This window comes from Cydia pomonella, chromosome 7 (assembly GCF_033807575.1).
Source record: "Cydia pomonella isolate Wapato2018A chromosome 7, ilCydPomo1, whole genome shotgun sequence".
In the NCBI taxonomy this organism is placed as follows: domain Eukaryota; kingdom Metazoa; phylum Arthropoda; class Insecta; order Lepidoptera; family Tortricidae; genus Cydia; species Cydia pomonella.
In genome coordinates this window covers 12,704,721-12,724,250 of record NC_084709.1, presented here as the reverse complement: position 1 = coordinate 12,724,250, position 19,530 = coordinate 12,704,721, and the positions used below count along the sequence as shown (strand labels likewise).

Here is a 19,530-nt window from a genome sequence, read left to right as displayed (position 1 = left end):
TTACAGTCACGTCTGAAACTATAGATGCGGACAAAGTGGCAAAAATATGTATACATGACCTTATTGCCCATATGTATATATCAGTGTATCTCTAGCCATTGGACAAAGCCGAAATATACATATGCATGAGGGTATTTAGAACCAGTGTACAAAGTATCATAACAACCGGTGTAGCGGTTTCGAAGAAATTAACAAATTACCATTTTTAGGGTTCCGTAGTCAACTAGGAACCCTTATAGTTTCGCCATGTCCGTCTGTCTGTCTGTCTGTTCGAGGCTTTGCTCCGTGGTCGTTAGTGCTAGAAAGCTAAAATTTAGCATGGATATATAAATCAATAAAGCCGACAAAGTCGTACAATAAAATCTAAAAAAATATTTTTTTGTAGGGTACCTCCCCTACACGTAAAGTGGGGGTGAACATTTTTTTTTGCTTGAACCTTACAGTGTGGGATATCGTTGGAAAGGCCTTTCAGAACTAATAGGGGTCTTCAACAAACATTTTTTGATAAAGTGAATATATTCGGAGATAATTGCTCCGAAAGAAAAAAAAAAATGTGTCCCCCCCCTCTAACTTTTGAACCATAGGTCCAAAAAATATGAAAAAAATCGTGGAAGTAGAGCTTAAGAAAGAAATTAAATGAAAACTATAGCGGATATGATCAATTTAGCTGTTTTTGAGTTATCGCAAAAAGTTTCCCCTTCATAGTAAAAAGACGTACACCCACAGTTCATCCCTTGGTTAACAATCTACCATACTTTAAGCTCCAGTTTAGCTTATTGTGACGGAAGAGTAACTCCGGAACCCTACTCTGAGCATGGCCCGACATTGCTCTTGGCTTGGCCGGTTTTTTACTTTGGAGCAGCCTGTATGTGTTGGTAGCTCCTAAGGTAATGAACACAGTGTTTCTTTTTGTTGTCGATTATTGCAAATAACTTTTGTTCGAAAATTTTATTTTTTTATCTTTTGTTCTACTTAATTTAAAAAAAAAATGTCAGAGCATTCCTGAGAAGTAACCCTACGTGGGATTTCAGGGTTTGTCCAATGGCTAAGGTCACCCTGTATTATGGTGTATACATATTTTTATCACTTTGTCGTCCGTATCTATATTTTCACACGTGACCGTACCTTAGGCGGTTGGCAAAGATATTACGCGTCAATTTTCTTAAAGAAGGAAGCTGAATTTTAATAATAAAAACAAGTTTAAGTATATTTTTAAAAGGAAAGGGGACTACCGCTTCTCTATACACCCGGACCCGGGTACGTCCTTAAACTGCGTCCGAAAGAGAGGTATGGGCATTGTGAATGTCATCTGGCTTTGTGTGGTAGGGCACAGCCAGTGGATGTCATTCCAGATCTAGAGCAGAGCCCAACTGGGGAAGTACCTCCACTTTACAGAAAACAGCAGCCAAATAACACTAGACCCTACTCATAGTGTTGTGTTCCTGCCGGTGAGTAAGGTTGCCAGAGCTCATCGAGGGGTGGCGGGGGGGGGGTTAGGGTCGGCAACGCGCATGTGACTCCTCTGGAGTTGCAGGCGTACATAGGCTACAGAGACTGCTTACCATCAGGCGGGCCGTATGCTTGTTAACCACCGACGTAGACTATAAAAAAAAAAAACAAATGTAGTCCCTATTTTTCTCTCTATATATTGACACTCAATATTTTTACATAATTTGATGTATATTAACCATAGCTGTGCCCCTTCGTTTGACTTTAAAATATTTTCAATAATGTTAATATCCAGAGAGGAAAATAAGGACTACGTTTGTATGGAAAGGAGAATCATAGCTAACCGTAAATAATTAAACTACATTCACTGTTTTATGTGAATTTAATTTATATATATAAATCAATTGCTGTTTAATAAGTTCTCTAAAACTCGAAAACGGCTGGTAGCTGGACCGGTTTGGTTAATTTTGGTACTGAATTCTTTGGGGAAGTCCAGGGAAGGTTTAAACAATGAAAAACAATAAAAACATCTCGAGGAAAACAGTAAAAAAATCGTTATTATGTTCCCATACAAAGTGTTCCTACTTGTCAAACATTTGATGTTCAACCCGTCAGTACTGTAACCTAACGTAAAGTAGTATTATAGTAGTACTGGTAGTATTGTATACCTTGTTTATGAGTGCGTTCAGAAATGGAATATGATAACCATTTATTATAAATTGAAAGATTTTATAACTTCATTGCATTTTTGCAGTTTTGCTCCGATAAAAATGAAAATCAATATCTACAAAATCAACAATATACGAGATACGATACGAGAGACCCTTTATTATAAATCTTAGGCCAACATTGGAAAAAAGGGCCACCAACTTGAATTTCTGATTTTTTCCACTGACAAAGATGAAAATCGATTTACCTAGTCTGAGGTCAACATTGGAAAAACAAGGCCGCCATCCTGAATTTCTGCATTTTTGGTCTGATCAAGATGGAAACCGATATCTGAGGATAACTGCCGCCATCATGAATGCATGCATTTTTGCTCTGATCAATGTATCGATATCTGAGGATCCGAGATGCCCATTATTATGAATTTGAGGTCAAAATTGGGAAAATGGCAGCCATGTTGAATTTTTCCATTTTTGCTCTAATCAAGATGAATCTGAGGGAAATTAGAACAAACGGCCGTCATCTTGAATTTCTACATTTTCCTGTGTAATTAACCTAATTATGATGTAACTATCTTTCAAATTCCTTAATCCTTAATAAAGCCTGACAACAGTTTATTTAACCCTGAGATAGTGTCGCTGCAAACAGCTTACGTATGGCAATAATGTGCGTACGTCATGTATAGTCGGGGTAGTGGGCATTGGCTTCATGTTGATACTCGTATAATTGCAAAACATTGCTTACAGAGAATTCGGTTCTTTCAATTTACCTATTCGTCAAAATCTGATTCTAAATATTCAATATTTACATATTCTTCGTTTTCTGACTCTGACCAATTCTGATTTTCATCAGATGTTGTGTCGTTTTCAGGACCACCAACCTCGATTATAAAACGTTCAGTCTCCAATTCGATTATAGCACCTTTACTCCTATAATCCTCTTCAATTTTTTTAACATGGTCACAGCAATTGCTTCAATTTTCTTGAGTTACTTCATATACGATAATAATTTATTAAAATTTTTAATCATTAATAATATAGACTGAATTCAAAATAATTTACATAACTAAATTCTCAAATTAAAATAAGTTTTATACCTGAAAACTATCTTCAACAAGCTATAGAAAAGCCTTATTATCGACAGACACATTTTTAGTTGCCACTTTAGCTTTTACAATGCCCCAAATCATCTTAATAGGATTTAAATCACAGTGATATGGCGGTAATCTTATCACTTTGTGTCCGTAACTCCGTATGTGGAGAGAATCGTGTTTATTTCATATATTGGTTCAGGTTTGTGACGTCTCAAAATCTCCACCAATCTAGCTTTGGATGCTTTTTGTGGAAATGAAATTTTATTCGAACGCAGCCACTCTGCAATGACATGCTTTCTGTCTTCAGATGTTGGTGATTTATTAATGCGAAAGGATTAGTATCGGGCATTATCCATAACTATACATGTGGGTTCACTTAGATTGGGAATTAATTTCTGCGTAACCCATTTCTTAAAATTATTTTTATTCATCGAATCATGGTAATCTGCTTTTTTTCTTTATCATTATTTACCAGAAGTGCATTAGGAACAAATCCGGATGGTCCACCGGCATGAATAATAATATGTCATTTCCCTGTTAAAACGGCTTTCGATACCCCAGGTTCATTTTCGCTCTGCCAACATTTGGCGTGGTTCAGAGAAGTATGAATGTAGGTCCCGTCCAAATAAACTATAGGCCTATTTTTATCCCTTACTTCTTGTATTTGATCCAAATAACTTTCACGCCAAACCACAATATCGGAACGCTCCATCAATATTGAACGTTGGTTTCTGGATTTTTTATATTTGAATCCCATACTGTGCATCAGTTTTCGTAAGTACTCTCTGCTGCCTGTAAATCCAATGTCTTTTTTCAAAGCAGTCAGCAGAGTTTTGATACTCGGTACTTGTTTCATGATTTTTTTGCCTTATTAGGTATGCCACATTTATCGAAGTCGTCAATTTGAATTCTCTTTTTGTGTGGGACTTTGTTTTGTACAGGTGGCAAAGTCAAGACAAGACCGTCTCATTATTTTTAGAAATATTTTTAACGTCGATCTACATAAACCTTAAATGAAATATTAAAGTGTAAACCAAAATACTAACCAGTTCAATACAACCGCACTATAAAATGTCAATACCGGTCATGTCAACAACCAACTTTAAAACATTGTTTATTGGAATGCTATGTAATCCTTCGTCTTTTTTAAGCTGTAAGTATTTGGATTGCATTCACTACAATTTTTTTCGCATCTTTGGAATTTTTTTTTTGGCATTTTTGTAATAAAACCGTTTATATTTGAATATATTCGTAGATATTTTCTGTGACATTGGATGACATCCAACGTTCATTGTCAAAGAGTACTTGTTGCCAGTAAAAGAAATTAGTACCATTGAAAATCCGCAAAATGGCGAGGGTCAAATAAACTGTTGTCAGGCTTTAATATTTATAATAGAATAAATAATAATCTTAAATCCTTTTATAAAAAGTAATAGGTGCTAAAAGTTTGGACTATAGTTGAGACCTATAGGACTATAGTACTCGTAGTAATCTGATTGTATGGTACCGAATTGCAGTGACATGTTTTTTTTTGTAATACAATGATTGGATAATCCGTGGCGTGTCAAAAGGAGACACGCAGAACTGACTTTACATGTATGTGTTATAAATATGTATACAATGTGTTTGTACACCTATAGTGGAGCCGTTAACACGTATTGGCTACGTGCAAAGTGCATGGAGGGGGTTAGTAAAAGCGATCCCAGCGCATATTATGGTGGTAAAATATTAGAACTGCGGATGGCGTCTTTTACATTTCGTACAAGTTATATGGCTCGAAATGAAACTTTAATTTACGATTACGCCTAAAATTTCAAAGGGCACATTGTAATCCGCATGAGATGCGGAATATAAGTTGATAATTATTAATACCGTATCCGTGTAAATAGTTTTGCAAATGCCACATATTATGTGATCTTTTTCAAAAATTAAGAATGGGTATAGTAAGTTATCCTTAAAAGATAGACATTCAACGTCGCAGACTTTTTATAGACCCATGAAAGAGAGACAACCCTACCATACATTGTGTTGTTATAGCTCAATCAAACGGATTAGGCAGCGTTTTTGATTACTTAAAGCTCCTAGCCAGCGGGATTTTTTCCGACATAATCGTTATATGTCAACCAATTTACTTATTAAGTACGGTTTTACATAAGATAACATCATGTTAGCTAGGTATTATTATAGTAAGTAATCATTTAAAATTGGTTGGGATAACATCTTTGTATTATAATTTATAACAGTTAAATACACTATTTCTGTGTTATCTAATATATTCGTTTATTCGGATATTTTGAGTTTTATTATTCGAATAATTTCGTATAATTTGAGAATCCCAATATTCGGATTGCAAACCCTACTTAGATCCACCTCTCTGCGAATGGTTAAACGAAACTATTTCACCCTGTGTAACTAATTACATATTGTGATTAAATTGACATTCGACTTTCAGTATAACTAGTAGGAGAAGACGGGTAAATAAAACATTGTATATTACATTAAAAATATCTAATTAATAGGAAGCACAGCATGTTTCAAACATAGTTAATTTGTTAAATAAATAAATTTTTACTTTAATAATATTGAATAAATAATAGTGACGTGCTCGATATTCAGCGTTTCGACGAAACCCTTAAAATGTGCGTGTAATATATGCTGTCCTGCTTGTCTAAATGGTGTGAAACCTTTGACAAACAAAGACTTCAGGCCATGGTCGAAAAATGCAAAGACACCACATTGCTAAAACAAAGTAATGACTTAATGACACGCCCATTTCGCACGCGTGTGTACTACGTATGTGTATACGTAGTTATCATTTATTGGGTTTGAGCCAAGGACCGTTACGCCCGAGTGTCATGAAATCACAGTTTTGTCTTAGCGACGTAAAGTCCATGGTATTTTAGGTCCATGCTTCTGGCCTGATGTCTAAAGCTTGTAGGCCTGCCGCATTACGAGATCGAAGTAGCAGTCGTCCTCCATGGACACGCTGATGCCGCTGTAGTAGTTTATGAACTCCTCAAGCGTTACCTGATAATAGAAAATAATAATTTTTAAGAACAAAAAACCGACTTCAATGAGGGAGACCGATTTGAAAGAAAGATTACTGTTGAATTTGAATTTCATACAATGAAATAAAAAAGACAGCGACCTACGCCTAATAATGTAGAAAAGGAAGTAATTTCGTATAATTTGCATGATAACTATCTTTATGAATATTGGATACAGGTCATATCAGTTGTCAAACTGCCTGCCTGCTTATTAAATAATAAATAAATAAATAATTTTTTTTGTCACTGCACCCACCTTGACACATTTCAGATTTGCCCTATGACTGGTATGTGGTAAGATACCCGCAATAGGGTATTCGACTGTATTTAAAATAAATTATTAAGTAAGTGTTGTACATAAGTAACAAAATTAACGTCATTAAATGGTGCTGGTAATTAGAATCCAAATGTCTGGTTTTTAGATAAAAATAACTGCCTGATTTTTAGATAAAATATGATAATAAAAAACCGGCCAAGAGCATGTCGGGCCACGCTCAGTGTAGGCTTCCGTAGTTACTCTTCCGTCACAATAAGCTAAACTGGAGCTTAAAGTATAGTAAATTGTTAACCAAGGGATGAAACGGTACCTTTCACCCGAGTTAAACAAATAAGCAAATTTGCATAATCAGTACCTAATTAAAGTAAGTAAGTCTTTTTACTATGAAGGGGAAACTTTTTGCGATAAGTAACTCAAAAACAGCTAAACTGATCATGTCCGCTATAGTTGTCATTTCTTAAGCTCTACTTCCACGATTTTTTTCATATTTTTTGGACCTATGGTTCAAAAGTTAGAGGGGGGGGGACACATTTTTTTTCGGAGCGATTATCTCCGAATATATTCACTTTATCAAAAAATGGTTGCTGAAGACTCCTAGTTTTGAAAGACGTTTCCAACGATACCCTACACTGTAGGGTTGAAGCAAAAAAAAAAACTGCACCCCCAATTTACGTGTAGGGGAGGTACCCTAACAAAAAAAAAATTTAGATTTTATTGTACGACTTTGTCGGCTTTATTAATTTATATTTCCATGCCAAATTTCAGCTTTCTAGCACTAACGACCACGGAGCAAAGCCTCGGACAGACAGACAGACAGACAGACGGACATGGCGAAACTATAAGGGTTAGTTGACTACGGAACCCTAATAAAAATGGCTATAAGTATGGTTAAAAGAGTTGAGAAGTACCCTCAATTCCTCATGGAATCCATCATCAGAACTCAAGTTTGACAAAAATGTGCCTTGAAAACCTATAAACCTAACTGCTTGACAAACATGCGAAGAGAACAAATTGCCAAACGTGAATGTGGCCTTTCACATTTGAAGAGTTCTCTCGATTTTTCATGGACCCCATCATCGGAACTGAGTTTTGAAGAAAACGGGATCAAACTGTATGTCTTATACGTTTAAACGAGCAATTCTTGTATATTTATATTTATATATATATATATATATATATATATATATATATATATATATATATATCGGGGATCTCGGAAACGGCTCTCACGATTTCGTTGAAATTTGCTATATGGGGGTTTTCGGGGGCGAAAAACCGATCTAGCTAGGTCTTATCTCTGGGAAAACGCGCATTTTTGAGTTTCAATATGTTTTCCGAGCAAAGCTCGGTCTCCCAGATATTATATATTAATACAAACAATTTTTTTTTTCAAAATGGGTTCAGAAATGACGGATTTACCTGTGAAGTAACAAACATTTAAAAAAAACATACAACCGGATTGAAAACCTGCTTTTGACATCTTGAAGTCGGTTAAAAATAGGTTTAATAGGCTGTCCCTAGTATCCCTCATCAAGCCTTTTTTACTTCAATTTGGATTTGGTTAAAGAAGGATCATTGCAATGTTATCACTTATCACGTTTTATTTTGCTTGACATGACGAAGACAAATTTCCAAAATATATAAAAGAAAGGAATAAATATTAGGAGTATGGATGCTAAGAGCTATCTGTCTATCGGAGCGGAAATTTGTAGCTGTGGTAGAATCCACTATCTCTCTGGAAAGGACAATAAAAGCAGCTGGACCGCAAGGCAGCTGTTTGTCACGGTCTCACGGTATGTTATTCCAAGTGCTCGGATGACATGTTGGCGGCAATAAATGATGTCAAATTAGGACTTTACGCAGACGATTTCATATCACAATGATTTTGTATCCACCTTGCCACCGACGGTGCCCTCGCTCTCAAAGTTAGCAAGGAATTTGCCAATGAGCAGTTCTTCAGTCTCTTCACCGCTCTTGTACCTATAAATAAATGTGTCATTATTAGATACCAACTCCCTTTCTGTCTCTTACAATTTACTTTTTATTCACGATGCAATTTATATTACTTAAAGATTCACTTCGAAGAAGATAATTCCTTTTTAGGGTCACTCTAAGGCTGGTTTAAATTCTGTTTTTAGGCATTGACGTATAATAAAAGAAATGGACTCCCAATGCCAAAGAGAATAAGGTACGTCAAAATACATGGAGCAAACTGACATAAGAAAAAATAATCTGAAAAACAACCGACTTCTAAAACTATAAAATAAAATATCATCCCGTTTTATATATATGCGCTAGCAACTGAACTTGGTGCCAAGCTATATCTTTAACGTCAACATGCCGTCAACCCGAATGCTAGCCCAGGTGTAGTTCAATAAGAAAGAAAGAACCAGTATTGTAACTATTGAACTTGGCACAGAGTTCAAACGTATAAATTGCTAGCGCATATAAGACGGGATGTTATTTTATTTTATACTTTTTGAAGTTGGTATTAAATACTCTTTATAAGATTAATTTTATATTTCCATTTTTGTTTTTGTTAATGCATCATTCTGCAAGACTCGTTCCTGTCATGCCAAACTGTCATGTCACTAAAAAAAATTGAGCTTTGGGTACATTTCAAGTTCAAGTCAAGGAGTTGGCCCTCATGGAACCCATCATAAGAATTAGACCTTAACACAAATTAATGTTCCTTCAGAACTATTCAGAACTTATATTAGAAAAGGGCAAATCGCCAAAAGTGAAATATGCGTTGTTATACTTGTTATAGAGTCCCGTTCTGGTGACTTCATTAATCAAATGCCACTGTATTGGATGAAAATGCTTGATTTGTTGATGAAAATACCAAAATCGTTATATGTACTCATGAGTATAAGACTATGAGATTTGAAGAGTTCCCTGAATTCGTCATAGATGCCATCATCGGAATGGCCTTTTGACAATAACGGAACCAACTAGGGACTATATACTTTAGAACAACAAAATAATTTTCCAAATCGGTTCAGAAATGACTTAGTTCTAAGACTTCTGAGGTATACAAGTTTGAAGTCGGTTAAAAATACGTTCTAATAGATGCTAATAACTAAAGCTTCATTATAATTTGTGTAAACATAAATATTTCATACAAAAGTAAACTTAATGCAGTAAAGTTTAAGTGCCGAATCTGCAAACGCACGTTTCAGGACGTTTTCGTAAGTTGATCATTGTATAAACGTCAAAATATGTATCAACAAAACGAGTTATTAAATACCAAGATATTACGATGAGTTCACATTAAGTATCCTGTTAAAATTAAAAAAACTCACCGAAAGAAAAGTATGCCATCATTTTTTTCAGCTGATTCTGAATCCATCAATGTTTTTAGGACAAGATTAAATAATAGGATATACTTATGGACTATAAAAAAATACTAATGTTACGTTTGCAAACAACAGATTGAATATTAAGATCCCTTGTTACCTATAGAATCTTCCTAAGCGGGTTGATCAATAAGTACCTCGGGTTTGCAGCGCACGAGTAAATGCCACGGAGATCCTCTGTGGCAATAACCCCATCTCCAGATTTATCCAGTTTCCTGAACGCCCGATCGACTATAGCACGGCGGCCGTCATTCATTGGAGGCTGGAATAAACGAGTCTCCGTAATTATTTCACACAAAAGTCAGCTAGGTGCCTCCCACAGAGATGACAATAGGGTAAAACACGGATATATGCTTCACTTGGATAGGTGCCTTATTTTGATAAAATCTAACTTCCCAATATCGGAACGGAATAGTTATAGTTTAAATTGGAAGCCAAAGCCTCATATACCTCAGCTTTTGTCTAGCAATTAATGTATTTGCATTGTTTTTCCGATGACCTCCGCGGCGAGGGCGTACAACACTTCAAAATTTCTGGTACTACAGTGGCATAACTTGAAGTGGTATTCAGTTCATTTTCACCACACCAGTTGGTAGAGGCTTTCTTGATTGTTCAAAAACTGATGAAAAAGTTGCATGTTATCCACAAAAATGCAAATTTTGAGTTGTTATGCTAGTAAAATTTACTTATAATGATATTTTTGAAAGTTATTTTTTTTATTACTCTCGTTTGTGTGATGAAAAACTTTTTATTACACTCGAAGGCAAAGTTCGTTTTACCCTCGTGCCTTGAAAGGCTCAAGAATCCATTCTTTCAGCGTTTTCTTTGCGCCTTGTGAATATTCTAAATCATTTTGCAAATAAAAAATTTATACATACACGAATCTGTTTGATGAATTCATCGACATTAATAGTACCGCGGTTGGCCGTGTCGAAATGAGCGAACAATTTCTCTGCATCCTAGAAAATAATGTAAACAATACACAATCAATGCCACATTACATAATATAGTAGGTAGAAGGAAATAAGCGAAAGAAGAACATTCTGTAATATGCAAAAATCATAGCCACAATCCCTTGTTTCATGAGACTCACGAAATACGACCAATGTTAAAAACTTCACTATACTAAGCTACAGAATATTAATAATGGATATTAAGGTGGATTACCTCGTGGCTTAAGTCCAGTCCAGAGTTTTTTATGCCCGTGAAAAACTCTGCCTTGTTAAGTTGTTTTCTTCCACCGTGATCCATTTTTCGGAAAATCCTGTGAATTTTTTATTTCCTATGAATAATGTTTAAAATTGTAATTTAATTTAGAACTAAGATGAATAAGAATGGTTAAACGCATCTGCTGCTGTAGTCGGTAGGTATGTAATGTAGTTAAAATTTACGCAAATTGATTCAACCGATGTTGCTCATATTAAGAGGGAAGTATACAAGTATACCACGTGATCGTCAATACAAAAAGAGAAAACGTTTTTCCACTTCTAAGTAAATATTACCATTCTCCATGTTTTTTTAGTATTTTATTGACATTGGGTTTTCCTTTTTTTATAAATTTGTTTTTTTTTTAAAGTGGGACTTATAAACCTAAAATATATTATGCTGCAGCGATCGAAATGAAAATCAAAGTGATTTGTTACTATTTATTTAGTGGAAAACGTTTTCTTCCGAAATGGAATTTCATAGAAAAAATACCGTTATTTCGCTAGGATCGCAATTCTTCCCTCTTAACATTAACCCCTCCAGTGCCAAGAATAGACAACGTCAAAAGGTCCCAGAGGTTTTGTACGAAGTTGAAGCGATGTCGCATCCGTAGGTCGCGAGGGTTAAGCCCCAAGTTTTAGAACTATTAGTTATGGAGAGTAGAACTTAAAATGTTAATCGAAAACCAGTTTTGCTGACGATATAGAAAACATGCTAAGTTTAAAAACGGCTAGGCTTATTACGTGAACGCCATAGTAATTGTTTAGCTACCCCGTAAGTCTGTGGGTGACGTAGATGGAGCAGACACCAATGAAGATAGCGGATGCCTCAGATGCCTCCTTTATGAATTTGGCGGAAGATACACGAAATTTTATTAGCTTTTTTTTAATGTTTTTTGGTACACACGTGCGAGAGATAGTACAAAAGCTTTTTTAGAGAATTTTAAAGTTGCAGGAACAAAACAATACAATCCTGGTAGGAAATCAAAGGCTGTCATACCTCACGATGCCAAATTGTGTGTGCATGAGGCCGCGGCCGCTTGAATATGTACTAAACGGGAGTCTTCAGAAAAAAGTGTACCAATTTTTTTTTCTAAAAATTGACTACCTATTAGTTGTTTTGACTTAAATTGGCAAGGATTCATAATTAAAAAAGAAAAGTAAATTTCAGTTGACAAACTTGTAAATGTTTCAAAAAACATTGTAAATGACAGTCCTCGTTATCCTGAGCAGAAATAGACTTTTGAAAAATGTCTGACGTCGCACTCGAGCGTACACTCAGTTGAACTTTAAACAGACTCCACTAAAGTTACTTAGTTGATGTACTCGCCTGCCCAGTTCCATAATTCCCGACGCTCCGCGTGTCAGGCACAGCAGACGCAGTCTCTCCACAGGGTCGGTGATAGTGCTGAGCGCTCGTGCGCTCTTCTGCATCAACTCCTCCTCGACGCGGAACGGCGACGCTTGCGGACGATGCCATGCTACTGTGGAGCCAAAGAGTTAAGATGAAAACCTGGATCTACTTTGCTTTTTACTATGTCCCTACATTTTTTTTTACTTGTCTGAAAAATATACAAAAAAAAATCGTAACGTTGCCTTAAAACGTGATTTGTTATTATATCATAAATATCAATATCATAATTTGTTACAACATTTTGAATTTAGTTTTAGACCTACTATTGACTTTTTTTTCCATCGAGCGGAAGTGAAAAACTCGAGAACGAATCAATACAGTCCCTCGAGAAAGGCCTTAAGCAGTGTTGGCCGAACGTTAATGCAATTAACCATTAAAAATTACCCATCGGAAAGCTTATTTGAAATTAACCATTAACAATTACGGAAAATTAATTATTAATTGCAATTAACATTAATTTGCATTTACATCAATTGCTTCACAAACCATTAAAAATTAAATAAATTGTTAATGAAAATAAAAACGTGATTAATAATTAACAACTAACAAGAATGAATATCGTAATTTTATATACGGCGTCCCCTAGGACGCCGATTAAAGGTCTGCAAGACTGAACTTATATAAGTTTTGAGTATATATTACTCATCCTCCTAATGAACCCTGGCAGTACCTAGTGGAACTCAGGTTTGGTGCAGCATAGGCACACGCTGTGTTGATCATACGACTCGTCTTGATGAGCACTTGGGATAGCATTACCCAAGATAGAGCTGATGCTGAACCCTGGCAGTACCTAGTGAAACTCAGGTTTGGTGCAGCATATGCACACACTATTTTGATCATACGACTCGTCTTGATGAGCACTTGGGAGAGCAGTACCCAAGATAGAGCTGATGCTGAACCCTGGAAGTACCTAGTAAAACTCAGGTTTGGTGCAGCATAGGTACACGCTGTTTTGGTCATCTAACTCGTCTTGATGAGCACTTGGGAGAGCAGTATCCAAGATAGAGCTGATGCTGAACCCTGGCAGTACCTAGTGGAACTCAGGTTTGGTGCAACATAGGCACGCGCTGTTTTCCTTATCCGACTCGTCTTGATGAGGACTTGGGAGTGCAGTATTCAAGATAGAGCTGATGCTGAACGAACCCTGGCAGTACTTAATGGAACTCAGGTTTAGTGGAACGTAGGCACACGCTGTTTTAGTCATCCGACTCGTCTTGATGAGCAAGTGTGCGTGTGCCTATGCTGCACAAAACCTGATTTTGACTCGGTGCTGCCAGGGTTCAGCATCAGCTCTATCTTAGATACTGCTATCCCAAGTGCTCATCAAGACCAGTGGGATTACCAAAACAGCGTATGCCTATGTCACACCAAATCTGAGTTCCACTAGGTACTGCCAGGGTTCAGCATCAGCTCTTTCTTGAATACTTCTCTCCCAAGTGCTCATCATGACGAGTCGGATGACCACGGCTTGCTTCTATGCTGCACCAAACCTGAGTTCCACTAGACTAGGTACTCCCAGGGTTCAGCATCAGCTCTATCATGGGTATTGCTCTCCCAAGCGCTCATCAACATGAGTCGCATGACGAAATCGGCGTGTGTCTATGTTGCTCCAAATCTGCGCTCCACTAGGTACTGCCAGGGTTCAGGGTCATTTTGGTCAGTCTAATTTTAAAACATCACGATCTTATAATTCACTGAAGCTTGTATTAATATGCTTTCAAGTAATAGTAACATTTATTATTAGTTTACGAAATTATTTTATACCATTAAACGTCAATGCAATTGAGAGTAATTCTAATTAATAGATTATTGGATTGACACAACCAATTTAATTAACATCCCAAATATTTAATTCTAAACTTTAATTAAATTAATGCGTAATGCAATTGACTAATTGCGGAATTAATGGTTAATGCAATTGGTTAATGGTTAATTCGAATTAACAATTACGGCCAACACTGGCCTCAGGATTGCTAATTAAATGTATAGCAATTAGCAACCGCATTGTGATCGTAAAAAGCGCTACGACTTTTTTTAACTCCGTTTTCCGAACCTGCTGCACCGTAAATGGCACCCGAGAAGCGGTATGTAAAAGTACCATTGCAGATTTTTTTTTCTGTCCAACATTGCTTAAAGTTCTCTAATTAACCTACTTGGTATCCAGAGGAAGGAAGGGGCAACTTGTTCACCCCAACAAAGAAGCAATTTTAAAAATTTGGAAAAACATCACCGGAAATCTTGTTTTGTTATACTACGTCGGTGGCAAACAAGCATACGGCCCGACTGATGTTAAGCAGTCTCTGTACCCTATGTACGCTTATTTCCAAAAGACGTAACCTTAACTGGCCATCTGACGACCCAAAGTTATCTACAATGGATTTGGATGTTATCTGGGATATCCTAAAAGTAATTTTTTATTGTCAGCCATCGAAGCTTCATCGAGGAATTAAAAAATATATATACTTTACGGGAAAAAAGATATATACTTTATTAGTTAACTATTACCTATACGGGAAAGAAAGGAATAAATTTTCCATTATACGTTGCAGGCTGTAATGAAGATTTTCAGGTTCAGGGTGCATGAGGAGGAGGAATAAAACGGGTTACATTTTAGATTAATCGATAATTTATGATAAAAATAACATTTTTTTCTACTTTCATTACAAATAAACGTTTCTTTCCTGTTTATTTTTTTTTGTTATTGAAAATATTATTTTAATAACAATACCTACGGAATTGATTGAAAATAATTTTATGAAATAATAATATTTACACTGCCACCTACTTTGGCAGCCGAGTTAACCTAGAAAGTCTAGACATGAACTAATCGATGTCCACCCGAACTGCGTAGAATTTCAGTTGCTGCGGCGTAGGCGTAACAGTCGAATATACCATACCTACTGCGGTAGCCGAGTTAACCTAGTAACGACCTAATCAATATGCACTCGAACTGCGTAGAATTTCAGTTGCTGCCGCGTACCTATACTAACAGTAAACCGTTTGTGCCATATCCATTTTTGAACATAATTGTTTTAAATGATTCCTAAAACAACAAGAAATATTCTTTACAAAATATTTTTCAAAAATGTTGTGTCATATCCGCATTTTACTATAGGATAATTTACACTGTTAATAGAAAATTATTACAAAGTTCAAAGTTCAAAGTTCAAAGTGTTTTTATTCGTGAGTATAGGTATTTCAAACTGATTACAGTGGTGGTAAATAAATATATGTATCACTATACCCTGCCTGATGGCGTACAAAAACTTGAATAATTTCCTTACATACTAACATGCGAAATCTACATAAATACCTAGTTATTATTAATATTGAAAGTCATGTCAAATCATAAGTATTAAAATTATACAGCAAAAATTCAGAAATAGTGTAAAAACAATTTTTAATTAAAAATGTCAAGAGTCTATGCTTAAACTGATTTAGGGGTAACATTCTAAAATGGACAGGCAATTTGTTATAAATCTTACTAGCTAAGCAGAACACACTTTGACGCATTAGGGCAGTATTTGCGGAAACAGGAAAGAGATTCTGAGGGTACCTGGAGTTTCTAGCAAATACCTCAGAGACCGTCCTGAATAGTGTTGGGTTTGTTTTAATATACATTGCAATTTCAAAAATGTAGAGGCAAGGGAATGTAAGTATGTTCAGGTCTTTGAAATGTGGCACACAGCTATCTGTGAGGTGAAGCCCCCGAATCGCTTTCACACATTTCTTCTGTGCCATAAAGACGGCTTCCCTGTTGACTGAATTACCCCAATAGATGATCCCATAGCGTAAAGTAGAGGCAACGAAACTGTGATAGGCCATCATCACAGCCTCCGTACTAACTTGCTTGGACAGTTTGTACAAAGCAAAAGCATATTTATTTAATTTTTTACAAACTATCTCAGTATGAGCTGTCCAATTTAAATGATTGTCAATATGGACTCCTAAAAAATTTGTATTGCTTACTGATTCTATAACTGTTCGTTCATAATTGCAATCAATGGGTCTCATTACTTTTCTTTGATAAAAATGCATTACTTTCGTTTTATTTAGATTTATCATTAAATTATTGTTCTTGAGCCATTCAATTATGGTATGTAAAGTGTAATTAATTTCATATTCATAGTCTCTATCATCTTTGCAATCAATTACTACTGTGCTGTCGTCGGCGTAGAGTACCATTGGGTAGTTAATGTGACGAGGAAGGTCATTAATATACAGTAAGAATAAAAGCGGACCCAGCACGCTTCCCTGCGGCACTCCATACACTAAATCTCGTTTATCAGACCTGTAACAAACCTGTCTTTGTGACATATCCAATACTTTGTGCCTTGACATACATTGTACGTACATACATACATTTACTCATCAAAAACGGATATGGCAATAATAAAAATGCTTTTATTCCATGATTACCACTATATACAATAGGTAGTTATTTGTTTTACAAGGGGGCAAAGTTGTTGTTTAACCGCTCCTGCTAATATTGATACCCCAGCAAGCAAAATATTCCAAAATTGAACCACGAGTGTAGGGCATGGTTCGTGTGGAATCTTGAGCGTTGCGAGGATTGCAAGGTACGACGAGGGTTAATTAAACTTTGCCTCCGAGTAGAATACAACATTTTTCACCACACCAACACATAAATACTACTAACTATGAAATACCAAAAAAATAAAATAAAATCAAATCCGAATGAACGTATAAAAAAAAACATGCAAAATCATTATTTAAAAGTCAATTCTACCCACAGTGCAGTTCTGTGCTGTTAATATTCTTCTGGAGAAATAAATCCTTACAACCAAATGATACTTCAAAGTTTGAGAGATGAGACTGAGGAGGCCTGTGCCAGTGGGAGGTATATAGGCTGAGTTCCTATTAATTATTATAATCTACGGGATTGATTGAACGTAATTTTATGAAATGATAATAAACTGCCACCTACTTTGGCAGCCGAGTTACCTACCTAAAAGGTCTAGACATGAGCTAATCGATATCCACCCGAACTGCGTAGAAGTTCAGTTGCTGCGGCGTAAAAGTCGATCATACTATAAACGTAGTTAAGCATCAACATCATTACCCGAATATTGATGCATACCTACAGGATTTATCGATCATAATTTTATGAAATGATAATTATTACCTACTTCGGTAGCCGAGTTAACCTAGTAACGACCTAATCCATATCCACCCGAACTGCGTAGAAGTTCATTGTCTGCGGCGTAAAAGTCGAGTATACTAACAATAAACGTAGTTTAACATCAACATCACTGCCCGAATATTGATGCATACCTACAGAATTGATTCAACATCATTTTCTAAAATGATAATAAACTACTACCTACTTCGGTGACCGAGTTGACCATGACCTAATCAATATCCACCCAAACTGCGTAGACGTTCATTTCCTGCGGCGTAAAAGTCGATCATACCAACAACTTGTGGCTCGGAGAGCTGTAGACCTCGCGTTAAGCTTAGAAAATGTAAAAGTGAAAATGAAAAATACTTAGTTCCGTGAGTCGTTATCATAGTGAACTCATAATGGTCTTAAGCGCCATAGACGCTATTAACGTGAATAAAATTCTCCGCATTTTGAAAAATCCAAAAACTGGTTCAACAAAAAACTATTTAATCATAGAATCTGCGAATTGCGACCTGTAAAGGAGAACATTCGGACATACGAAATCAAAATGCTCGAGTTAAGACCTTCGCTAACACTTCGGTCAATATACGTAGTTTAACATCACTAGTAACGGAAATTAAATAGAATTATCTTCACGCAACAATAAAAACATTATATTAACTTTCTGTCAATGATAAAACTATTTCATTAAACTGCACAAAACAAAACGTTGTTGCAATCTTTTCATAAGCTACAAAACTAAGAGCATAACTACTTACTGTTTGAATCCGTCTTGAGTTTACCTTCGTACGTCATATTTGTATGATACCACTACGATAACTGTCTCTAATATAAAAACATAAACATCATATTCTTATATGCGCTGATTACACCTATCTAAACGGTCGCTGGGCCGGAGCCGGTGGCTTTCCGATGGCCCGGAGGGCCGGGCTGATTTTTCCGTTTCACGAAATATCAGATATAAAAAATACTTTGTCTAAAATTGCCAAAAATATTCAAAGTTTGACATTTTAAATGGTTTTATTTACACTCGATTGTGGACGTAGATTTATTTTTAATTTAATTTATATTGGCAACGGTGTCCTGATATAACGTGGAACGGAAAACTACTGTTAGAAAGCTAACTAGTTGGGTGTTAACACCCGTTGACCAGCCTTTACAAGGGCCCGGCGACCGTGTAGATCTAATAACCACTTTAAACTTCTCGGACGTTGCGTCTCGTATGCGGCGATGCCTTTGGCAGACTGACTGACTGACCGAAAAACTTTACCTTAAGTAGACCAAATTGTTCGCGAATGAAAGATTCGAATCAGAGGGCCTACCACGAAACACGAAAATCGAAATTTTCGTTATCTGCCTCTCTATCACTCTTGCATATTCGAGCAAGTAGCCTACCACAAAAAAAAACGAATATGGAACAGACATAACGAAATTTCGAAATTCGTTTGTCGCGGTAGGTCCCAGACCACACATAGGAGCCATTTGACAATGCCAAGGTCATCTGAGAGCGTATTACCTATATATTCTGCATGTATGTTCCGTAATATACAAAAGGACCACGAATGCTGTGCCCTTAACGATAAAGTATCGGCATTCCTAACAATGATAATTATTGAAAATCTTTAACTATATCATAGTTAAATCAAAATTGAACTGGAAACCGTAATAAAACAGGAACTCTATAATACCTATATCTTATTATTACATGTAGGTCTATAGTTCGTGTCATTCACGATGACGCGCAGATTTGTCAAATCTAGCCTTTAAGACGGTTGGCAAGAAATTGCACGCCTATTTTTTTGTAGAAGGTAGCTAAAACAAGTTGATACAGGTGTATTTATAGTCACCTGCAATAATTTACGTGCTGAATATAT

The 19,530-nt window shown here is 36.1% G+C and overlaps 1 protein-coding gene across 4 annotated transcripts; it reads right to left on the bottom strand.

The window, feature by feature from the left end:
- Positions 1–5,701: 5,701 nt before the first annotated feature.
- On the bottom strand, positions 5,702–18,928 carry LOC133519860 (calcyphosin-like protein). 4 transcript variants are annotated; one of them, XM_061854009.1, is made up of 8 exons: positions 18,848–18,876; positions 18,415–18,481; positions 12,427–12,580; positions 11,059–11,155; positions 10,770–10,850; positions 10,029–10,153; positions 8,428–8,512; positions 5,702–6,235 (listed from the first exon to the last, which is right to left on the bottom strand). In XM_061854009.1, the coding sequence occupies exons 2-8, from the start codon at positions 18,449–18,451 to the stop codon at positions 6,134–6,136; spliced, it is 681 nt and encodes a 226-aa protein (XP_061709993.1). In that variant the 5' UTR covers positions 18,452–18,481; positions 18,848–18,876; the 3' UTR covers positions 5,702–6,133. The 4 variants fall into 4 exon arrangements, with proteins under 4 accessions (XP_061709993.1, XP_061709994.1, XP_061709995.1 ...); XM_061854010.1 differs by having other exon boundaries at positions 18,811–18,875; XM_061854011.1 differs by having other exon boundaries at positions 18,415–18,479; positions 18,851–18,869.
- Positions 18,929–19,530: the final 602 nt, after the last annotated feature.

Bases quoted from the DNA above. Each gene is read 5' to 3' on its own strand.
- LOC133519860 (XM_061854009.1), bottom strand. From the start codon at position 18,451: ATGACGTACGAAGGTAAACTCAAGACGGATTCAAACA. The intron at 10,851-11,058 runs GTAATCCACCTT...ATTATTTTCTAG, and splicing joins GACTGGACTTAAGCCACGAG to GATGCAGAGAAATTGTTCGC. The intron at 10,154-10,769 runs GTATGTATAAAT...CGTTTATTCCAG, and splicing joins AATTCATCAAACAGATTCGT to CCTCCAATGAATGACGGCCG.